Here is a 25069-nt window from a genome sequence, read left to right as displayed (position 1 = left end):
AAAATGAATCTGCTTATGATGCTGCAATAGGAAAGTCAAAAAATGTGTGAACTTCAACTTTTTCCCGCAGCAAAATATCAGTGAAGGTCTGTTACATTGAGGGCACCACCACGAGTTGGAACATACCTAGGATGGTGCAATGGTGCTTACGATCAAATGAGGGGAGAACTGTGCCAATAGTTCATGCACTCCAAAAGAGCTTTTTTCCTTTCTACCTGTAAGGAATAATTCCAGTTTGAGTTAGAAACATAGAAAATAGGTGCAGGAGGCCATTTGGCCCTTCGAGCCAGCACCACCATTCATTGTGATCATGGCTGATCATCTACAATTAGTAACCTGTGCCTGCCTTCTCCCCATATCCCGTGATTCCACTAGCCCATCTAACTCTCTTTAAAAAATTTAAGTTTAGAAGGATGAGAGGGGATCTTATAGAAACATATAAAATGATAAAAGGACTGGGCAAGCTAGATGCAGGAAAAATGTTCTCAATGTTGGGCGAGTCCAGAACCAGGGGACACAGTCTTTGAATAAAGTGGAAGCCAAATCACTGGATGGATTTAAGAGAGAGTTAGATAGAGCTCTAGGGGCTAGTGGAATCGAGGGATATGGGGAGAAGGCAGGCACGGGTTATTGTTTGGGGACGATCAGCCATGATCACAATGAATGGCGGTGTTAGCTCGAAGGGCCGAATGGCCTCCTGCACCTATTTTCTATGTTTCTAAATTCATCCAGTGAATTGGCCTCCACTGCCTTCTGTGGCAGAGAATTCCACAAATTCACAACTCTGGGTGAAAAAGCTTCTTCTCACTTCAGTTTTATATGGCCTCCCCTTTATTCTTAGACTGTGCCCCCTGGTTCTGGACTCCCCCAACATTGGGAACATTTTCCTGCATCTAACTTGTCTAGATTATTGGCGGCCCCAGTTTATCTGGTCCATATTTTACTAATATAACAAATCAAGTTGAGTTTATTGTACAAGTATGGTGAAGTACAGGTACAATAAAAAAAAAAATGGTGCATTTCAATATTAGGTGTAGACTGCAATTTTCCTGGTATTGAGCACTGCTGTGGTAAGAAAATAAACATCTTTGTAAGTTGCAGGCATTCCTGACAAGGTCAGTATTTATTTTCCATCCTTAAGTACTGAACTACTTTAATAGATTTAGACAGAACAGAAACTGGCCCTTTGGCCCATCATGTCACTGCTGACCCAGTAATCCCCATTTATAGACACTTGGTCCACAGTCTTATATACTTTGGCGATTCATTTGCTCTAGATGCGTCTTTTGTGCACATTCCTCATTTAGTTTGGTGACCATAAGTGCATGGAATTTCACTTATGGCGTGACCAATGTTTTAGGAAATTGTACCATAACCTCCCGGTTGTATTCTAGGCTATGGCTAATGAAATGGTCAGTATCCCATTGCCGCCGTCAGCCCTCTGAACTGTTGTATTTCTTTTTGATACCATGTTGTTTGGAAGAGTGACAACTTTTCAGCCCTTCGTTTCTGTGTTGATCATTAAACACCCAATTGGATTACTCCTATACTAACCCCCACCCCCCATATTCTGATCGATCCCCACACCAAGCATTATTTACAGCAGTTTACAGAACAGTCTTTGAAACGGTAGCTATGTTGGTTTGTGTTTGCCCAAATTCTCATCTATACTAACTTTGAGTTTCCCCTTCCACATACGATTCATGGAGTTAAGTATTTATTAATCAGCTACGTTTTTCCTTTCCCAGTGATCATGGATCTTGATGGTAGGATCTATATCCGCAACTGGCAGGGTGGCGTGCTATCTGGAGGCTTTGAAAAGAACCCGAAACCTATTTTCACAGAGGGCAGGAACCAGCTGGAGTTCCAAAGCATGCTTGAGGATTGGGATCATTACGGTATGTAGGCTGAAGGTCAGAAGATTGGAGGGGGGGGGGGGGGGGGGGTGGAGAGAGAGGGAAGGGTTGGTGGGGAGGAGGTAGTAAGCAGGGCCCTATGGACAAATGCAGGGAATGGAAAGTGGAAAATGGCAGCTCAGTCAAACTTGGATGAGTGCCCGATTTAGGCACATTGGAGATGTGTATATCAGCTTTTCAGCTTTATGTGCATGGTTAAGCTGACTGGAAGAGGAAAGGCCAATGTGTGGACAAAAAAATCATGAGATTAACAGGTGTTGCAGATGTTGTTAATACAGAGGAGTTTGTTTTCAATCCTGAAAAGAATGCATGTGCTACCCAAACTTTCTTTTTAACCCTGCTTTGTCTCAAAGCCATTAAGATAACGAAGCCAATATAACAAATTACAGTGTAAGTGATGACCTTGAATTGGCAGGGTGCCATGTTCCTATTTTCGTCTACATTCAGAAAATGAAGCATGAGTTGGGCATTTGTACCAGCATCTGCAGTTATTTTCTTATACTTATAAGAATAAGCATCTTCAGGCAGTGTTGAGGGTAAAGAAAATGGCTCCGTGAGTGAGAATGGGGAAATTATTGAATGTGATACTTGTGAAGTTCTCAGCACCAGAACCTAGAAGTTCAGTTTAGTTTATTGTCATGTGTACTGAGGTACAGTGAAAAGCTTTTGTTGCATGCTAACCAGTAGATGGAAAGACAATACATGATTACAATCAAACCATTTACAGTGTATAGATACATGATAAGGGAATAACGCTAAGTATAAGTGCAAAGTTGCAGGATGAATGTGTTTGCGCTGATTTATTGGTGTTACTGTCATGTGTTTCCAGAGCCTCTGCTAAGTGCATTGTTGCGGCGGATGCCCTCCCTGGAGGCAACAGAGATCCTGCAGCTGGTGAATTGTCCAGAGTCTTTCACTGCCGACATGAGGTGTATCATGGGAGAGTCAGCAGCAGTACAAAACTACTTTGTGTTGGCAGGAATGAACTCCAGTGGTTCATCCTTCGCTGGTGGAGCAGGGAAGTGAGTGAAAGTGAGGGTGTGATCTTAGAATGCTCTGGACATAAGTGGGAATCCACGCAGCAGAGGCAAAAGGTGATGGGTTTAATCTGAAGGGAGTTATTGGATGATTCCTATTTTTAGGAGAACTGGTACCATTGAGTCACAGAGACATAGCAAAAAACAGCCAAATCTTCTGGTAGAGGACCGCCAGAGTTCCACTGTACCTTCAGCAGAACCAGCTTTAAGCTTCACTTAGATTGAAGAGGCTAAAACATTAGTATGAAGAAAGGTCCCGATCTCCATGTTCCAGAGATGCTGCTTGACCCGCTGAGTCAAGCACCAGCACTTTGTGTTCATAATGTGTAATTGATGTCTTGAGCTCAACACTAATGAATGAAGTCTGAGTTTGTGGTGAATAAAGTTGGGTTTATCTATCGGTTGCGATCTGCTGCTGCTTTGGGGATGGAAAAATAAATATTTAGATACAACTTGCTGTACAGTTATTTTACTTCAGGGGAACTAAATTTTGGAAGTTGCATACAACAAATAATTCCCATTGTAGTCTTTTGGCAGCTATGTTTCGGTTGCCTGATCCAATGCTTTCTTGCATTCTGCAGATACTTGGCTGAATGGATGGTCCATGGATACCCCTCCACAAACCTCTGGCCTGTAGACATCAAACGCTTTGGAGTGCTCCAGAGCAGCCGCACGTTCCTTCGACATCGTGTCATGGAGGTGATGCGTAAGTCTAGAGGCAGCCTATTTGTTAATGAAGAGTGTTTGAAAAGAGGAACTTTGGCCTGATAATACATTTGGAGGCCTTCAGTACAGACTGGATGACAAATGTGGATTTGGGTTTATTATTGTCACGTGTCCTGAGGTGCAGTGAAAAGCTATGTTTTGCATGCCAACCAGATAGATCGGATATACATAAATGCAATCAAGTCAAACTCAAGTATTGGCACTCCCTGACCTGTGTAATATGTGACTTACATAAACTCGCACTTACGTAAGCAATTCTTTAAGTCCACTGACGTGCATGTGCTCTCCGCGTAGGGGCTCCTATGTGGTCTCCGCGTCGAACAGTAAATTTACGCGTTGACAGTAGTACTTCCGTTTCCGACTTGTGTGACATCCGACTTACGAAAGGGTCTGCGGGACGTAACCCATACCTAAATCGGGGAGAGTCTGTACTATAGATAGAGAAGAGGGGAAGATACAGATTGCAGAATATTGTTCTTGACATTGTAGCACATTGTAGTACATCAGTTGCATTGACAAAGTCCAATGTCCATAATGAGTGAATCGGACAGTACCCTAGCTTATGGAAGGGCCATTCAGAAGCTTGATTACAGAGGTGAAGAAGCTGTTCATGAGGAGAGGGAATGTGGAGGGACTAGGACAGAACAAGGAAGGTGTAATTGATGCTCTGCTGTGTTCTAGTATTGCCAGATACAAATTAAATGGGGTGTTGGAATACAGATTCCTGCCTGTTACTCCACACATTGAATTCCAGAATTCTGTTTGGTTCCTGTTGTCTAGCCCTTTAGTTCTGGCCTTCAACCAATGTGAAGTGTCCTGTTGACCCTGCAATTCCCAATGTAGCTATAAGTGTCGATCTGTTGTTCAACATGGAAGAATTCCAGCCTGGCGTCTTGTTGGGAGATCAGAAAGGGGGAGATGAAAGGAAATAAAAGCAGATACCAAAGAATTTATTTGTAAAGATACACTACATTTTTGATTCCCTTTCCAATTGTAGCTCTAATGTACGAACTGAAGGTACCCCGCTGGGATTTCCAAACTGGCCGGCAACTCAGGACCTCTCCCTTGTATGATCGTTTAGATGCACAGGGCGCCCGCTGGATGGAAAAACATGGCTTTGAGAGGGCCAAACATTTCGTCCCTCCTGGGAAAGGTAAGTGCATATAGTGTGATTAGTAAATTGTCATGAATTGGACAGGAAATGCAGCAGATAATTTGTGACAGAAGTCGCAAGGTAGTAATGAGATGAAGATAAAAAAATATCAGGACACCAAGCAGGACTCTCTGGTCTTCAGTACTGTGCCATGGGATCTTGTACACAGGTGCTCCTCAACTTACGATGGGGTTACATTCCGAGAAACCCATCGGAAACCGAAAATATGGTAAGTCGAAATGCATTGAATACACGTGATCACGTGGCCGGAAGCGAGCTGCGGCTTGCTACCGGTCGCTGCTGTTTGCACCATCGCAAAGTCGAAATATTATATGTTGAAGCATCGTAAGGCGGGGAGCATCTGTATTTGATCAGCAGTACATGTATTTTAATGTCTTATGTTATGGCATGTGGCTCTCCAACAGTACTGTAGTGGTGTATTAGCCTAACCATTGTACTCGGGTTTCTCAAGTGGGTTTTGATTCTTCTGGTTGCAAGGCAATGGTACTACCACTAAGTCTCAGCTAGCACCTTTTCAGATTAAAAAATATAAAGTGACCAAGTCTGAAAAGTTGTCTTATATGTTTTTATTACTCTCTTTAAGTCTTGAAGGTAACCTGCTTAGCTTTTTATTTTTGCTTTAGGCTAGCCTGGACAATGTTTTCAAATCAAATATTTGTCACCTTTCTAGTTTCCATTGCATCAGATGAACTATTTCAAACGTACATATCCCTTCGAGTAACTGGAGATATAATAGAAGCTGCAGTAACGTGACATTTGTCTGCATTGAATGTTGAACTCTAATCCAGTTTCTATTCCTGCTCCAGATGGTCTATATTAGTTACACTCTAAACATTGTCCTGTTCCACTTGCCATAATGAGGTACAGTGAAAAGCTTCAATGGTGTTGTGTTAAATGGGTTAGACTCTGATCTGGAAGCTCAAATCAGGCCATCTCTGCCACTGTGTACTGTCAGCAGCAAAAGTCCACACTATCACAATCTGACCTTGTGGAGCAGCCCATCCATTGCTCTACCTTTATAATCAGATGGGAGATCAACTCTGAGGAATGCAGGGGGCCATGGTGGGACTGGCACTAGCACCTTGAAATGAGTTGCTGACCTGTGAAGCTGTAATACATGTAGCTGCATGTGTTAAATGGATGAAAGCATTATGCAGAGCTAAATGACCCACTACTGATGAGCAGATCAAAACCTCTGCAGTAATTACACAATTGTAAATAGTGATGGACATTTAAAACAACTAACAAGAGGAGGTGGCTCTAAGATTATCTCCTATCCTCTCTGAGGATAGATCCCACTTGTCGTAATGAAGTATTTCGATCATGTATAGCAAAACGTGTTGAGTGGATGAGTTTTCTCAGCTGTTTCCCGAGATCCCTGCCATCACAGTAATTGAGTTTTCAGCCAATTTTATTTATTCTGTATGATATCTGTAAATGGTTGAGGCCTGGATACACTGAATGGTTATAGGACCCCACAACATTCCGCTTGTGCTATTGAAGATTTCTGTTCCAAAACTACTCATACTTCTAAGCAAGCTGTTCCAGTCTAGTTACAACACTGTAATCAATGTGCGCAATTGCCCAGCCACAAAAAAGATAAGTTCAAACAGCTATTTACCACCCAATCAGTCAATAGCAATGTGGTGGATGTCATTGGCGAAGGTTCTATCAGGCAGCACTTGGTCACTCACAGGTTTTCCCAAAAACAAACTTTATCAGAATAAAAAAATATATACTGAACAAAACTGAAAAAACTCCTCATACATTCTCAGAATGTTAAACTCAATAGTGTTCTTTAAACAAAACAGCCTTGCCATTAGTGGCCCCTGGGGTGATATACCTTTTCTTGTGTGAGGGGTGTCCCCACTGGATTCTGCCCTTAATTCCAGCAGCAGAAGGACCCTGGATTGTGGTTCTCCCCCACAGATCTTTGGTGTTGGCTGCACAGATCCTTGGCGTTCAGTGCATCCCTCAGTACATACTTTTGTAGTCTGGAGTGAGTGAGACATCTCGCTGTGCTGGGGGACAAATGATTTCGGCCGACCAAAGAGTGTCTTTCATCGAGTTGATGATCTTCCCGCAGCACTAGTTGTCTGTCTCTGAATAGTCCTTTGGAAAAGCCTGTAAATTGTGAAGCTGATCAAGGTGAGCCATGACAAGGATCTTTGCATCATTCTCCAAACCATCTTCGCAAATTCACACACTCCGAAGAAGTGGGCAACCGTCTCCTCTCCATAGCAATCATCCCGAAGCTAATGCCCTTTGATGCTACACTTGGACAACCACCCACTGAGGGTCCTCCCAGTGACCTCCCCAAGACCACTAAGAAGGGCAGAGGCAGCAGGTGCATGGAACTCCAATACCTGCAGATGCTTTTTCAAGTTAAACATTACCTGGAATTGGAAATACATCGCTGTTCTTCACTTTTGCTAGATCTAAATCCTGGAATACTTTACTTTCATAATTGAGAGAGTACATTCATCAGAGAGACAGCAGCAGCTTTCGGAGAGCATCTGGGAAAGGGCAATGAATGGTTTTGCCAATGATGCCCACATCTCAGGATGTGCTGGATCATCTGATCTATGCTCTGGCATTTGGGGTAGTAACTGCGAGTCTTTGCTTCTCTTTCTGATTAGCTGGTTGATGGACGAGTGGAATGACTGCTGATCAGTGAGCTGACGATCTTCCAATTGACAGCTTTCTGATGAAGCTAGTAAAAGGCCTTATCATCAGGCGGAGGAAACTCCTGGCTTTTGTCAGTGGGTAGCTCCTCACCATTTGGCAAACCAGCACCACCAAGGGGTCTTTTAACAGCTGGACAGCTGAGCGATGAGGGGCTTTGGTTAATGGAGATGCCTGGGCCTCTGTGTCTGGTCCTGAGGTTGAGGAATGGTATTTTCTGGCCGAGTATTTAAAGATCAGGTAATTGATGGGTATGATGGACCAGTGCAGAAGAGGACATGAGGATTGGAGCCGATAAACTATGATCATATCAAATGGCAGGGCAAGTGTGAGGAGCTGAGTGGCCTCCATCTGTTCCTCTTTCTTTTGCAACATGTAATTTGAAATCTGTCTGAATTTCATTCTCCTATCTTCCCAGATTTGCTGGAATTGGACAAGAGGAAGACCTTCTACAAACCTGATTGGTTTGACATTGTTGGAGCAGAGGTTACATGCTGCAAGGAGGCTGTTTGTGTGATTGACATGTCGTCTTTCACCAAGTTTGAACTCAGTGTAAGTTTACATTGAAACAACTGGATCAACAAAATCCCTGGTTGTTTTGATGAAGGGAATGTGATGGATAGTAAAGTTGTGTATTTTCAAAAGTCATTTGTTGAAGACACACCAAAGTATCATAAACAGGAGTCTTAAAAAATATAGAATTAAAATATATCTGTGGCTAAAACATCACGATGGGACAGTTAGCTGCATTCTAACTGAATGAGAACCAGGTGGCATAAAGAAAACTATCATGGGGATTGGTTGTGGAATTAAGGACGAATAAAGAATTTGAGAATGGGCAATACCTAACATAAAGTCTTTGATAGATGTACAAATAGGTAGTAAAGGGAGAAGTGTGGTTGATGATCAACAAAAACAGTTCACTTTATTGAGATGAGTCATGGCTGTGGGACAAGATAACTACTTTGTCACAGTGAAAGAAATGTCGGCAATACAAGAATGGTGAAAAATTTAAAGTGGAGCTTACACTCGAAAGTTACCAAGTCACCAGGTCCAGATGTAACACATCATTTGTTGTGGAAAATTAGGTGTTAGTTGCGGATGTACTGGCCATGATCTTAGATATAGAGGTGGTGTCAGAGCACTGAGTAATCTCAAGCACTGGTTCCTATCCAGCTTCCCAAAATCTCCAGAATTCTGTAGTCATAATTAGATTCCATCCGAACACATTGTTGCAGTGGAAAACTGTTTTTTGAAATGCTATAATGTCTCATTCATGGCGTTCTGTTTCTTGTACCCGTCCCAAGGTGCAATATCTTCCTGAGAATCGGATACTTGGAATTGCACAATCTATTCCAGCGTGCAGAAACATTATTGTACTCTTTAAACAGCTTTCCGCTGTTACAATCCGTTCCTCAGCAACATTTTAGCTGTGTGGGTGTCTCCCCTACATCGACATTCGTAGAACTTTGTCGGATGTGATACTTTTTTTTCCAATTCTTGTAAAGCTTTAATGCTTTTTAAAGCTATAACTGAATCCAGAAATCATCTGACATTCCACTGAATTTTGTTTTAGATTTTACTCCTCTTCAATCTGACCTTTCACTTAAGATGATAGATTTAACAAATATCATAGAAACATAGAAAATAGGTGCAGGAGTAGGCCATTCGGCCCTTCGAGCCTGCACCGCCATTCAATATGATCATGGCTGATCATCCAACTCAGTATCCCGTACCTGCCTTCTCTCCATACCACCTGATCCCTTTAGCCATAAGGGCCACATCTAACTCCCTCTTAAATATAGCCAATGAACTGGCCTCAACTACCTTCTGTGGCAGAGAATTCCACAGATTCACCACTGTCTGTGTGAAAAAAAACGTTCTCATCTCGGTCCTAAAAGACTTCCTTCCCCCTTATCCTTAAACTGTGACCCCTTGTTCTGGACTTCCCCAACATTGGGAACAATCTTCCTGCATCTAGCCTGCCCAACCCCTTAAGAATTTTGTAAGTTTCTATAAGATCCCCCCTCAATCTTCTAAATTCCAGCAAGTACAAACCGAGTCTATCCAGTTTTTCTTCATATGAAAGTCCTGCCATCCCAGGAATCAATCTGGTGAACCTTCTCTGTACTCCCTCTATGGCAAGAATGTCTTTCCTCAGATTAGGAGACCAAAACTGTACGCAATACTCCAGGTGTGGTCTCACCAATGCCCTGTACAACTGCAGCAGAACCTCCCTGCTCCTATACTCAAATCCCTTCGCTATGAATGCCAACATACCATTCGCTTTCTTTACTGCCTGCTGCACCTGCATGCCTACTTTTAATGACTGGTGTACCATGACACCCAGGTCTCGTTGCATCTCCCCTTCTCCTAATCGGCCACCATTCAGGTAATAGTCTGCTTTCCTGTTCTTGCCACCAAAGTGGATAACCTCACATTTATCCACATTATACTGCATCTGCAATGCCTTTGCCCACTCACCTAACCTATCCAAGTCACGTTGCAGCCTCCTAGCATCCTCCTCACAGCTAACACTGCCCCCCAGCTTCATGTCATCCGCAAACTTGGAGATGTTGCATTCAATTCCCTCGTCCAAATCATTAATATATATTGTAAATAGCTGGGGTCCCAGCACTGAGCCTTGCGGTACCCCACTAGTCATTGCCTGCCATTCTGAAAAGGACCCGTTTATTCCTACTCTTTGCTTCCTGTCTGCCAGCCAGTTCTCTATCCACATCAATACTGAACCCACAATACCGTGTGCTTTAAGTTTGCATACCAATCATTCCTTCAGTGCCCACCAAAATTGATTGGATAAATGGAAGTGAGCTCCTGGTTCTGGGACCCTGCTGCACAGTGCCAGCCATACAGCAGTAATCTGCAAAGCAGCCATTTATATCTACGCACTATTTTGTGTGCTCTCATCTACTCTTTTTTCCAATATCATCCTGTACATTAGATATCTAGTTGTGGCTAATTGCAGTTACAAATAGTACATAAAAAATTGAGTAATAAGCACCATCTGGCATATGATCTCCAATTTGTATTTGCACGAGTCCTGTGTCTAGTGTTGCTTGTTTATGAGTTTGTTGGTGAAATTGCAATATGTATGTTTAAGACTGTTTTGATTGTTAAGAGCTCCTTTATTTGTAGCATATTCATGGAGGATGTTTATAGAAATATATACATACAGCGTTAAGTATTCCTAAAGTTGTCTACTGAAAATTAAATAGTATCAAAAACATTTATCATAATCACATCTTTAATTAGTTGGTCTCATTGGAACCGTGCAACTATATTCTCTTTTATGCCCATGACTCTTAATTTCTCACCCTGGTGTGACCTATCACATACTTCCATTCCATTCTCATTATTTTCCTGAATAAATTCCATTAAATTGGTTGTCTTAATTTGTCCTTCACAAACCATTCGTTGTTCTTGATTAGCTACTTTGGTCATAGAGTCATACAGCACAGAAACAGACCCTTTGGCCCAACTTGTTCATCCCAAACAAGTTGCCCCCTCTATGCTAGTCCCAACTGTGCATTTGGCCCATATCCCTCTAAACCTTTTCTATCCAAATACCTGTCCAAATGTATTTTAAATGTTGTTATAGTATCCGCCTCAACTACCTTCTCTGACAGCTTATTCCATATATCCACCAGCATCTGTGTGGGGAAAAAGTTATCCCTCAGATCCCTATTAAATCTTCCCCCTCTCTCCTTAAAACTATGTCCTTTGGTTCTTGATTCCCCTACTCTGGGTAAAAGACAGTGCATTCACCATAGCTATTTCCCTCATGGTATTCTCTCGTCTTTTATAAACAATAAAAATTTGTTCACAGTAAAGATATGTCCAAATGTGTGTCATTTCCTGCCTCCTTCAATTTGCGTTCCTCTAATATCCCCTAAATCAGTGAAGTCGAATTCAAGTTTTTCAGTTGTCAGTCATATAGGAAGTTAAGAAAACTTGCTCCGGATTGAGCACAAAATGCTTTTAAAATGCTTTGTGTAACTATTCAAGTAATTCTAGTCATTGATTGCACAATGACTGCTTGGGTTACTTTGACTTCTCTTGTACTGGAGAACTTGCGACTGACACCATAAACCATTTCTGTGTTGCACCTCATATTGTGGACCAAATGTCTCTGATTGAGAATGATGTACAATTCTTGAAACTTGAAACTTCATGTTCACTCAACAAGCTTCGTTGGTAGCAGTGGCAACAATTTTGTAAAATGCAAGATCTCCCAGTGGAAGATCCCAATTATTCTTCCCCGGTGTGACAGTTTCTGATGCCGGTGGTTGATGCAGAAATGTTAGTAAGATCGGTTGCACGGACCTGAAATTAAGGAGTGAAAATGAAGCATCAAATTTAGCAATTTATTTGCACATAGCACTTCGATTCTGGCCCCATTTTCTGGCACCATTGCAAATCTGACTAAATATTTTTCACTGTGATCTTGTGTTCCAATCTAAACATCTAATCCAGTCCTCAGGTGATCAGGCACTTGAGATTTTGCAGCATCTCTGCTCCAACGATTTGGATGTTCCTGTGGGACACATTGTACATACGGGAATGCTGAATGATCGAGGTGGCTACCAGAACGACTGCAGTGTTGTGCGGCTCAGCAAACGCAGGTACTTCTTCGGATGACTGCACATGGGGATACATGTTGTTAATTAAAATCACAATTGAATATCATTGCCCCATCTTCTTTCTCAGTGGCTGAAGAAATCTTAGCAGAAAGTGGGACAATTTTGCAGTTTGATTTGGGAATTAAACTCGTTGCCAAGGGTAAAATATTTTTTCTGGAATGCTTGATTAGATTCTGTTCAACTTGAGTGAGAACCTTGTGTTGATATGGCAGAGCACATATCCAGGCAACTGCTGTTTTAACTGAGCACCTCCAGATTCACTGCACTTCTTGCAGAATTTGACTCAAAGTCAGCCTGTCTTGCTGAGCAGTGAATTCTGTAGTGATGATATTGAGTTGACCTCATCTGTTGCTGGCACCCTTGTTTGTCTTAGCCACATCATCACATTCCAGTCCACAACAGTTGCGTTTGCCAACAAGGAGCTAGGCTCACTGTACTTTGATTTCTGGAGAGTTTAGCACTCTGCCTAATAAAAGAGTAAAACAATCATTTAGACTTTTTGTTATGTTTTGAAGTTTTGTCTGATAGTAAACATTTTAAAAAATTAATTTGTTGCCAGCTGGGTTGAAACTCGTCTGATTCTTTAGTTTTGTAAAGTTTTAGTATATCGTGCTGCAGTTTATATTTTTCTGCAAACCTACATAAATGAGGAGGGTTCAGTAGCAGAACAAAAGGCACAAATGGGAGGAGTGCTTATATTTGGTGGGACTGAATATTTAAATAATGAAAGAGGCCCAAGATAAAATTTCTGTTGGAGACCGAAATAACTTCAGAAGTTGAGATGCGATCCTCATTATTCTCCACACCATTGACTGCCGGGAGTCAGACAGAAGTGGTGTTTTCAGTTGATGCTCTTCAGTGTGGAATTTAACAAGAATGTTTGTTTTATTTCAGCTTCTTTATCATTTCCCCCACTGACCAGCAGGTGCACTGTTGGTCTTGGCTCAAGCAGCATATTCCCAAAGACAATCAGCTGCATCTTGAAGATGTAACGTGGAAGTACACAGGTACTGCATGCATGTAGGTTGGTTGCACACCACAACCAATAGCTGTCCCTGGAGTCATATACCATGTTTGTCACTCGGCTACTTTCAGGGGAGCATTTTCTGATCAACTTATATTCTTGATCTTCAGCTGTAAAGTGTCCTGGTTTTGCTGCTTGGGGAATAAAGGCTCTCTCAAAATCAATCATAGAGTGATACAGTGTGGAAACAGGCCATTTGGCCCAACTTGCCCACACTGGCCAACATGTCCCAGCTACACTAGTCCCACCTGCCTGCACTTGGTCCATATCCCTCCAAACCTGTCCTATCCATGTACCTGTCTAACTGTTTCTTAAATGGGATTATCCCAGCCTCAACTACCTCCTCTGGCAGCTTGTTCCATACACCCACCACCCTATGTGTGAAAAAGTTACCCCTCAGATTCCTATGAAATCTTCACCTTGAACCTATGTCCTCTGTTCCTCGATTCCCCTACTCAGGGCAAGAGATTCTGTGCATCTACCCGATCTATTCCTCTCATGATTTTATACACCTCTATAAGATCACCCCTCATCCTCCTGCGTTCCAAGGAGTAGAGACCCAGCCTACTCAACCTCTCCCTATAGCTTAGACCCTCTAGTCCTGGCAACATCCTCGTAAATCTTCTCTGAACCCCTTCAAGCTTGACAGTATCTTTCCTATAACATGGTGCCCAGGACTGAACACAATATTCCCTGGCCCTACAAGGGAGAAGGGAAAACTTGACCTATGAGAAAATAGGGCTGGGCAAGTGACTGAAATGTCAGTGTACGAGCAATTTGGAACCAGCGACCACTGTTCTGTTAGTTTTAAAATAGTATCGAAAAGGACAAGGCTAGTCTACGAATTAAAATTGTAAATTAGGGCAAGGCTAACTTTGATGGTACAAGCAGGAACTTGCCAAAATTGATTGCAGTAGGTTGTTTGCAGGCCAAGGGCTGTCCAGAAAGTGGAAAGCTTTTAAAAGTGTGATATTGAGATTTCAAGTATGCATGTTTGTGTTGGAGTGAAGGGCAAGTCATGCAGGTATGAGAACCCCTGGCTGACAAGTAAAATTAAGGCTCTGGTCAGGAAAAAGGAGGATGAGTCAGGTATGGGATTGAGTACATCCTTGGGAGTTGTGATGTGCTTAGGTGGAAGATGAGATCCTTTTCCTTGGGTTTATTACACGTCTTTGGAATTACCAAAGTTTAGTTTGTTTTTCTCTGCATCCTTTCTAAAGCTAGAAACGCCCCAAGTCTATGGCAGCTGAAATGGGACCAAACCAGTATCTCACATTGGTTTAATAAAGCTGATGAGAATAGTGGGTTTGGGGGTATTAGTGCAGGAAAATCAATTATTATAATGGTGAAATTGTTTTCTTCCCCTCTAGCTCTGAACTTGATTGGTCCCCGGGCAGTGGATGTCCTTTCTGAGTTGTCCTATGTCCCAATGACTCCTGATCACTTCCCCTCGCTGTTCTGTAAGGTGGGTTAAAGAAATGAATCACTGACATTAACCAAGTATCATCAAAGAATAGGCTCTAATAGTTACCTGCTTGCAATGAAACTGATGGCCAATTGGTCCTCTGAGAAATTGGAGTCTTGCCTGTACCATGATATTCTTCTCTCCAGTTACTGTTTGAGACATTTCCACGGTTGCACGCCAGGTTCCTTGACTATGTATCAACAAGTGGGAAGTTCCAGCTGACAACAGCAGTGTACTCAATTTTTCCCATGATTTGCAGTGATGTGAAGGGAATGAACCTGTACCTTTTTATCAAATGTTTTGTTGTGGATCCTTATGTTTGTGAATATAACAGTGCTTTCACAACATTACAATAAACCCTCGTTATAATAGGTCGGGAGAAATTGTGTTCATAATTGTTGATTATCCACTATAACCGAGTTATTGTATGTAGTTGAAATAAAGAACTGCAAATAATGGTGAATACACAAGGTGCAGGAGTAACTCAGCAGGTCAGGTAGCATCTCTGGAAAACATGGATAGGTGACATTGTGACCCTTCTACAGACTGATTCACTCCAGCACTTTGTGTCATTTCACCTTAAAAGTAGTCGCCGATGCCGCTGGTATATATTAATGAGCCCTTCTCCAACCACTGCACAGTCTGGTGACAGGGCTGTTGTTTCAGCTCATGTAACCCATGGGGGACCGTGCTTTCTTTAGGCCACAGCCACCACAGGACACGCTCAGTCACCATGGGGCTCCCTCCCCTCTCACCAGCTGCCAGTGAAGTGTCTCCAGAGGAGGAGGCGGAGGTGGGTGGGTGGAGAGACCGAGTGAACAGTGCAATGGGAGGAGGTGGTGGTCAAGTGGATTAAGGGATGCTGACAGCAAGAAGCAGCAGCTGGTGAGGGGAGGGATGGTGTCCAAGGGCATCCTGTCCGTGGTGGCAGACTGAAGAAATTGCTGTATCCAAGGGCTACTATGTGAGCAGCAGCAACAACAACTGAGTCAACCAGACCGTGCAGTGGCCGAGGAAGTGGCTCGCTGCTGCACCTGGCGAGTCCGGAGTGTCATCGGAAGCCGGGGCTGTAAGCGGCCGGGCAGGCAGTGTGACCTGGGGTGGCATTGGCTATATCCAAAATTCATTATAAAGGGATCAGTTAAAAAGAGGGTTTACTGTAACCTTTATGGAGCTGCACTTGTTACGTTCCTGCCAAGCTTTTCTACAGGCCAACAACTCCTCTTCCTCAAAGGAAATTCTGCCGTCTTGTTGTATCGGGTTATTGGGAAAGAAGGAAGACATTTTCCTTCCTGTAATTATCAATTGCAGTTCCTTGTAAATGCTGCAGAATTGGGTTTTCCTTGTCTTCATTTCAAGAGTTAAGATTGGGTAGCAAATTTAGCAGTGGGAGTGATGCAAGTCGGATTGGACAGTCAGATTTACCAATTGTGTATGTTTTTCATGAGAAGGGCCATGCTGAAAGCTGATGTGCTTGTATTTATTCTGTCTCCATTTAACAGGAGATGAGTGTCGGTTACGCTAATGGTATCCGGGTGATGAGCATGACACATACAGGAGAACCTGGTTTTATGCTGTACATTCCCATCGAGGTAAATGTTTGACACTCAATGTAATGGTTTATAAGATTTCTCATTACAGTTAACATAGAAACATAGAGACATAGAAAATAGGTGCAGGAGTAGGCCATTCGGCCCTTCGAGCCTGCACCGCCATTCAATATGATCATGGCTGATCATCCAGCTCAGTAGCCTGTACCTGCCTTCTCTCCATACCCCCTGATCCCTTTAGCAAAAAGGGCCACATCTAACTCCCTCTTAAATATAGCCAATGAACTGGCGTCAACTACCTTCTGTGGCAGAGAATTACACAGACTCACCACTCTCTGTGTGAAGAAATGTTTTCTCATCTCGGTCCTAAAAGACTTCCCCCTTATCCTCAAGCTGTGACCCCTGGTTCTGGACTCCCCCAACATCGGGAACAATCTTCCCGCATCTAGCCTCTCCAACCCCTTAAGAATTTTATATGTTTCTATAAGATCCCCCCTCAGTCTTCTAAATTCCAGCGAGTACAAGCCCAGTCTATCCAGTCTTTCCTCATATGAAAGTCCCGCCATCCCAGGGATCAATCTGGTGAACCTTCTCTGTACTCCCTCTAAGGCAAGAACGTCTTTCCTCAGGTTAGGAGACCAAAACTGCACACAATACTCCAGGTGCGGTCTCACCAAGGCCCTGTACAACTGCAGCAGAACCTCCCTGCTCCTAAACTCAAATCCTCTTGCTATGAATGCCAACATACCATTCGCTTTCTTCACTGCCTGCTGCACCTGCATGCTTGCTTTCAATGACTGGTGCACCATGACACCCAGGTCACGTTGCATCTCCCCTTCTCCCAATCGGTCACCATTCAGGTAATACTCTGCTTTCCTGTTCTTGCCGCCAAAGTGGATAACCTCACATTTATCCACATTATATTGCATCTGCCATGCATTTGCCCACTCGCCTAATCTATCTAAGTCACTCTGCAGCCTCCTAGCATCCACCTCGCAGCTAATACTGCCACCCAGCTTCGTGTCATCCGCAAACTTAGAGATGTTGCATTCAATTCCCTCGTCCAAATCATTAATATACACTGTAAATAACTGGGGTCCCAGCACTGAGCCTTGCGGTACCCCACTAGTCACTGCCTGCCATTCCGAAAAGGACCCGTTTATTCCTACTCTTTGCTTCCTGTCCGCCAACCAATTTTCTATCCACCTCAACACTGAACCCTCAATACCGTGTGCTTTAAGTTTGTACACCAATCTCCTATGTGGGACCTTGTCGAAGGCCTTCTGAAAATCCAGATATAACACATCGACTGGTTCTCCCTTATCCACTCTACTAGTTACATCCTCGAAAAATTCTATAAGATTCGTCAGACATGATTTGCCTTTGGTAAATCCATGCTGACTTTGTCCGATGATTTCACCACTTTCCAAATGTGATGCTATCACATCTTTAATAACTGACTCTAGCATTTTCCCCACTACCAATGTTAGGCTAACTGGTCTATAATTCCCCATTTTCTCTCTCCCTCCCTTTTTAAAAAGTGGGGTTACATTAGCTACCCTCCAGTCCTCAGGAACTACTCCAGAATCTAAAGAGTTTTGAAAATTTATCACTAATGCATCCACTATTTCTGAGGCTACTTCCTTAAGCACTCTGGGATGCAGCCTATCTGGCCCTGGGGATTTATCTGCCTTTAATCCATTAATTTACCTAACACCACTTCCCGACTAACCTGGATTTCCCTCAGTTCCTCCATCTCATTAGACCCCCGGTCCCCCGCTATTTCCGGCAGACGGTTTATGTCTTCCTTAGTGAAGACAGAACCAAAGTATATGTTCAATTGGTCTGCCATCTCCTTGTTCCCTATGATCAATTCACCTGTTTCCGACTGCAAGGGACCTACATTTGTCTTAACTAATCTTTTTCTCTTGACATATCTATAAAAGCTTTTGCAGTCAGTTTTTATGTTCCTTGCCAGTTTTCCCTCATAATCCATTTTCCCTTTCCTAATTAAGCCCTTTGTCCTCCTCTGATGGACTCTGAATTTCTCCCAGTCCTCTGGTATGCTACTTTTTCTGGCTAATCTGTATGCTTCATCTTTTGTTTTAATACTATCCTTGATTTCCCTTGTTTGCCACGGATGCACTACCTTTCCTGGTTTGTTCTTTTGCCAAACTGGGATGAACACTTGTTGTAGTTCATCCATGCGACCTTTAAATGCCTTCCATTGCATGTCCACCGTCAACCCTTTCAGCATCAATCGCCAGTCTATCTTGGACAATTCACGCCTCATACCCTCAAAGTTACCTTTCTTTAAGTTCAGAACACTTGTTTCTGTATTGACTTTGTCACTCTCCATCCTAATGAAGAACTCTACCATATTATGATCACTCTTGCCCAAGGGGCCTCGCACAACAAGACTGCTAACTAACCCTTCCTCATTACTCAATACCCAGTCTAGAATGGCCTGTTCTCTCGTTGGTTCCTCGACATGTTGGTTTAGAAAACCATCTCTCAAACATTCCAAGAAATCCTCTTCCTCAGCACCCCTGCCAGTTTGGTTCACCCAATCTATATGTAGATTGAAGTCACCCATTATAACTGCTGCACCTTTAGTGCACGCATTTCTAATTTCCTGCTTGATGCCATCCCCAACCTCACTACTGCTGTTAGGTGGCCTGTACACAACTCCCACTAGCGTTTTCTGCCCCTTAGTGTTTCGTAGCTCTACCCATATCGATTCCACTTCCTCCAAGCTAATATCCTTCCTTTCCACTGCTTTAATCTCCTCTCTAACCAGCAACGCTACCCCACCTCCTTTTCATTTCTGTCTATCCCGCCTGAATATAGAATATCCCTGGATGTTGAGCTCCCAGCCTTGGTCACCCTGGAGCCATGTCTCCGTAATCCCAACTATATCATAATCATTAATAACTATCTCCACATTTAATTCATCCACCTTATTACGTATACTCCTTGCATTGAGACACAAAGCCTTCAGGCTTGTTTTTACAACTCTCTTACCCCTTATACAATTATGTTGAAAAGTGGCCCTTTTTGATTTTTGCCCTGGATTTGTCTGCCTGCCACTTTTACTTTTCACCTTGCTACCTGTTGCTTCTACCCTCATTTTACACCCCTCTGTCTCTCTGCTCCTGCTCCCATCCCCCTGCCACATTTGTTTAAATCCTCCCCGACAGCACTAGCAAACACTCCCCCTAGTGCTGTAAAAAATATATTATTATAAATTAATAATAAAATATAAATATATCTTGACAACTACATGTCCACCTGAAGGTATTCATCAGTGAGATTATTACACAAATACAGATTTATCTTTGGCATATTCCAAGGGATGCTCATGGTTCGGTGGGGAAAGAACCATTCAGAGTGGTTTGATCCAGTCTTGTGCTGCTAATTTTCACTGGGCTGGCAGTCAAGACATTGTCATTGAACTTGATGGCATGGATTAGATGGTGGTTGGTTTAAGAAATCAGGTATGGTTTCTGCTCCAGATTAATCTCTGGAGACCAATGGAAGGAAATAAAAATCTCCAACATTAGATAAAACCAGGAATTATATTTCATAATGGTGCTTGCCATTGGTGAATAATCCACAAACAGCAGATAGAATGGTTCTTTGGGTGAGCAGTTGAAGGAGGTCTCCACTTGCAGCCCACGTCTACATCGAGATTGAGCAGCTTGATGAAATGCAGCAGTGGCAGACAATCGTTATGACTCTTGCTCCATTTTTCAGTATGCACTTCACGTCTACAATGAAATCATGAATGTGGGGCAGAAGTACGGGATCCGGAATGCTGGGTACTATGCACTGCGCAGCCTGAGGATCGAGAAGTTCTTTGCATTTTGGGGTCAGGATCTGGATGCTTTATCGACACCACTGGAATGTGGTCGTGAGTTCCGAGTCAAATTTGACAAGGTGATGTTCCTACAAGGATTTTTAACCAAATCTCTTTTTTAACTTTTAAATTAATTTTGGAGGAAATTCATTTGATTGGGTTAAATATTTTAGGAGTCACATTATTGGAAATGTGTAGTTATTTTGTGTGCTTTGTAAAATTGATCCATTTTCATAGGACCTCAGTAATGCTGACATTTATTGCCTATCCCTAATTCCCCTTGAAAAGGTGGGTCAGAGCTGCTGCTTTGAATCTCTGCAATTCTGCCATTGAATGTTGTTGGGTGGGTTGATTCAAAAACAATGAAGGAACAATAATATGTTCCAAGTGAATGAATGCTTTATTGTCACATGTGACAAGTCACAGTGAAATGTTTTGCTTGCATACCCAAGGAATGCAAATTGTCCCCCCATAAAGGGCGTTTAAAGTTACAAAGTACCCCCTCGCCAGGACCCCCTTTGTTCTCCTCTTCTTCTTCCCCCCCCCCCCCCACCACAGTGGTCCCACCACGCCGGGTCCTCCATTGTACCCCCTCCCTCACAGCGGTCCCCTCATGCCGAGGCCTCCGTTATTCCTTCCCCCGGCAGGATAGTGTGAAACTTGGGAGGGGGACCTATAAGTGCGGGTGTTCCCCAGCGCCGGAAACCTAATAAGCATACAGCAACCACTGTGCTCCAGAGGTGAATGGGGCCGATTGTCCTGCCTGCTCACCACAGTGCTTTTGTTTTGTGTTAGCTTGCCTGTTAATCTGTTCATCCTTTATCGGACTGACAAAGAGAGTGGAGGAAAGACAATGGAAGGCCCAGCAGACAGGTATGAGGGGTTCCTGAGGTGTTGGAAAGGAGCCTGTGTGCATCTTCAGGACCTCAGTAAGGGTGTAATCTAGTCAACATGAAGTGATCTAATTAGGCTAACAAAATGTCCATTTGAACATGTTTATATAGTTATATACACGCTAATGCTTATTTTATATCTCTTCTTTCTGTATTGTTGCTCATTATTTCATTGTAGGGCATTGACTTCATTGGCCGTGAGGCATTGCTGCAGCAAAGACAGAAAGGAGTTTGTCGTCGGTTTACCATGTTTATCTTGGATGATCACGACATGGACCTTGACATCTGGCCCTGGTGGGGAGAGCCCATATACCGAAATGGCCGCTATGTTGGCATGACGACGAGCAGTGCCTATAGTTACACACTGGCCCGCCATGTCTGTTTGGGTTTTGTTCACCAGTATCAAGATGACAATGGAGCCAAACTGGTGGTGACCCCAGAGTACGTTAATGCTGGAGACTATGAGATTGAGATTGCCAGACAACGCTTCTGTGCCAAGGCCAAACTTTACCCATTCAGCTCCCTGCTTACACAGAAGCGGAGGAAGGATGAGATGGAATTGAGCAGCTTTCAAGGGAAATGAGACACAGCAGTTCCTTCCACCAACACACACTCTAGGAAGGAAGCAGAGGCCATTGCTACAGGCTGTGGTGTGCAAAGTCATTTCTCTGGTCTTTCATTGTCTGTATATAATCTTAGTTTTAAAGATGGTTCTGTACCTGAAGGCACTGGATTTGGGTTTGGTTTTTAACCAACAATGGAAAATGATGCCGTGGGTTGGTGCATTAAGATGTCACATTATTTTTGTCTGTGAACAAATATCAAAGCCCCTGAGATTTTGGTTCCTTTGTTCAGATGAACATGTACGTTTTGGAGGTAGATCCAGGCCTGGCATTGCTGCTAGTGCAGCGGATGATGCGTACAGACTTTTCGCTGATGGCACAGGCTTCGATCTTGTGAGCCTCTCTTCACCACCCTTGACTTCATAAATGATAGCAGGGGTGCACCATCTCGATAAAATATTCAATTTTATCTTGGGGGTCCGAACTAATTTTATTTGGCTTCTAAAAATCAAATCTTTATAACCTTAAATATTTAATTAAGAACTTGTTAACTCAATGCAATTCCTTTCCATTTCAATGTCAGTAAGCTCAATTATGAGGTCCTTGGTCTCCTTGTTAAAAAGGAGCTTTGCTGTGATATTTAGCTGACTGCCATTAACCCAACCATGCATGTCCATTTTGTGTAGAATATCTCTTGCGTTGAATTTTTACTGAGTGAAACTAGATAACATAGGTTTTTCTATATGGGCACAGGGTATATCAATAACTCTTATCTGGTTCAGTGTAGCGGATATGTTTTTTCTTTTATCTATAATTTTGGTGGTCTCCTGAGGAAACTAAAGGTCCAAAGTGACTGGCAGTGTTCACCAAGGAAAGATAAGGTATGTATGCCTCTTGTAAGGGTACAGATTCTAAGGATATTATTCCCTGTAGGTGAGAAGGCAAATGTTTGAATGTCCATGGACTGATTTGATTACGATTAATTTGGTATTACGCAAAAAACGCATTTCTACAAGTATGGTTAATTACATCATTCAGATGATGGAGTCAGTCACTGTGTTCAAATAATGCCAAAGTATTAAGCTCCACCTGGGTATCTTAGATGGAATTTATGGAGATATTTATTTACTGCAACGTTTGCTGTTTACTTAATGTGTTGGTTGAGCTTGGAATGGACAGGTTTATTCACAGGGAAAGGCAAGTCAGATTTCATTTAGTGATTTTCATTTAGCATTTTTGTAGAACCTGTGCAAACACGAGTCATGCTCTGGGAGAGTGTCAAGGCATAACTGCAACACCTCTTGACCTCCAATACATCGCTGCTGAATGAGCAGTGCACTCCGTGGCTAGAATATGGAAATGGATTGGATTCTTTCCATGATATGGCCGCTGCCATACTTGTTAAAGGTGAGTTGCTGCCCCCAGAGCCTCAGTAGGCACACGTACTGCCCAGTGAGGAACCAGGGCCTGGTGACCAGAAAGTTCAAGCTATGTTGATAGAGTTGGCTGACCTTGGATCAGCCTAGAGTTTTCCTCTAGCCCCTGAACTTGATAGGAAAATATTTTGATATGGGATACTGACTCCTGCTGAAAAGGGGATATCTGGATAGTGAGGAAGGCCTATGTGTCTGACTTTTTACACCCATAACCTACTAGTGTTTCTCATTTTGGTTTAACACGTGGAAGGTCCTGTATTGCAACTTTACATTCAGCTGGAAAAAAAAAAAAAGATTTATTTTCTTATGGGTTAATTTTATTCTTCCAGAGGATCCCTCTGCTGCACACTGGTAATGAGGGGCCCACCCTCTTGGATTGTAGAATGATTAGTGCTTTTTACTGTGTGCATTGAAGATCTCTTCAATAAAAAATACTTCATATTACAAGAAGAAAAATAGTTTCAAGTATTGCTTGATGTTTTTCTTCCTAGACAAAATATGTGGGGAGGAATGGGGTCATTGTTTTGCGGGGTCTGTCAGTAACCTTTTGTAACTAATCCATTTGTTGCACTCACCTCTTCACCCAGTGGGTCCAACGAACACTGATAACTCATTGTGTGTTATCAGGGTAAACTAGCCAATAATATAAAGGAGGATAGCAAAAGTTTTTTTAGGTACGTGAAGAGGAAAAAAATAGTCAAGGCAAATGTGGGTCCCTTGAAGACAGAAGCAGGGGAATTTATTATGGGGAACAAAGAAATGGCAGACGAGTTAAACCGTTACTTTGGATCTGTCTTCACTGAGGAAGATACACACAATCTCCCAAATGTTCTAGGGGCCGGAGAACCTAGGGTGATGCAGGAACTGAAGGAAATCCACATTAGGCAGGAAATGGTTTTGGGTAGACTGATGGGACTGAAGGCTGATAAATCCCCAGGGCCTGATGGTCTGCATCCCAGGGTACTTAAGGAGGTGGCTCTAGAAATAGTGGAAGCATTGGAGATCATTTTTCAATGTTCTATAGATTCAGGATCAGTTCCTGTGGATTGGAGGATAGCAAATGTTATCCCACTTTTTAAGAAAGGAAGGAGAGAGAAAACAGGTAATTATAGACCAGTTAGTCTGACATCAGTGGTGGGGAAGATGCTGGAGTCAATTATAAAAGACGAAATTGCTGAGCATTTGGATAGCGGTAACAGGATCATTCCGAGTCAGCATGGATTTACGAAGGGGAGATCATGCTTGACAAATCTACTGGAATTTTTTGAGGATGTAACTAGGAAAATTGACAGGGGAGAGTCAGTGGATGTGGTGTACCTCGACTTTCAGAAAGCCTTCGACAAGGTCCCACATAGGAGATTAGTGGGCAAAATTAGGGCACATGGTATTGGGGGTAGGGTACTGACATGGATAGAAAATTGGTTGACAGACAGAAAGCAAAGAGTGGGGATAAATGGGTCCCTTTCGGAATGGCAGGCAGTGACCAGTGGGGTACCGCAAGGTTTGGTGCTGGGACCCCAGCTATTTACGATATACATTAATGACTTAGACGAAGGGATTAAAAGTACCATTAGCAAATTTGCAGATGATACTAAGCTGGGGGGTAGTGTGAATTGTGAGGAAGATGCAATAAGGCTGCAGGGTGACTTGGACAGGTTGTGTGAGTGGGCGGATACATGGCAGATTCGGTTTAATGTAGATAAGTGTGAGGTTATTCACTTTGGAAGTAAGAATAGAAAGGCAGATTATTATCTGAATGGTGTCAAGTTAGGAGGAGGGGGAGTTCAACGAGATCTGGGTGTCCTAGTGCATCAGTCAATGAAAGGAAGCATGCAGGTACAGCAGGCAGTGAAGAAAGCCAATGGAATGTTGGCCTTCATAACAAGAGGAGTTGAGTATAGGAGCAAAGAGGTCCTTCTACAGTTCTACCGGGCCCTGGTGAGACCGCACCTGGAGTACTGTGTGCAGTTTTGGTCTCCAAATTTGAGGAAGGATATTCTTGCTATGGAGGGCGTGCAGCGCAGGTTCACTAGGTTAATTCCCGGAATGGCGGGACTGTCGTATGTTGAAAGGCTGGAGC

The 25069-nt window shown here is 43.0% G+C and overlaps 1 protein-coding gene across 8 annotated transcripts in view; it reads left to right on the top strand.

Annotated features, from left to right (window-relative positions):
- The window catches only part of pdpr (pyruvate dehydrogenase phosphatase regulatory subunit), a 34727-nt gene extending 10415 nt beyond the window's left edge, over positions 1-24312 (top strand). For 7 of the 8 annotated variants that reach the window (XM_078400517.1, XM_078400519.1, XM_078400518.1 and 4 more), the window contains exons 8-18: positions 1749-1898; positions 2746-2938; positions 3535-3659; positions 4677-4832; positions 7957-8090; positions 12033-12181; positions 13094-13206; positions 14594-14688; positions 16191-16280; positions 19995-20177; positions 21169-24311. In XM_078400517.1, coding sequence (XP_078256643.1) covers positions 1749-1898; positions 2746-2938; positions 3535-3659; positions 4677-4832; positions 7957-8090; positions 12033-12181; positions 13094-13206; positions 14594-14688; positions 16191-16280; positions 19995-20177; positions 21169-21573 — 1793 coding nt within the window. In that variant the 3' untranslated portion in view covers positions 21574-24311. Of the gene's footprint in view, positions 1-1748; positions 1899-2745; positions 2939-3534; positions 3660-4676; positions 4833-7956; positions 8091-12032; positions 12182-13093; positions 13207-14593; positions 14689-16190; positions 16281-19994; positions 20178-21168 lie in introns of all 8 variants that reach the window. The other variant, XM_078400525.1, reaches the window with a different exon arrangement.
- Positions 24313-25069: the final 757 nt, after the last annotated feature.

The sequence above is a fragment of the Rhinoraja longicauda genome, chromosome 6 (genome assembly GCF_053455715.1).
Source record: "Rhinoraja longicauda isolate Sanriku21f chromosome 6, sRhiLon1.1, whole genome shotgun sequence".
Lineage (NCBI taxonomy): Eukaryota > Metazoa > Chordata > Chondrichthyes > Rajiformes > Arhynchobatidae > Rhinoraja > Rhinoraja longicauda.
This window is presented reverse-complemented; position numbering and strand designations above follow the sequence as displayed.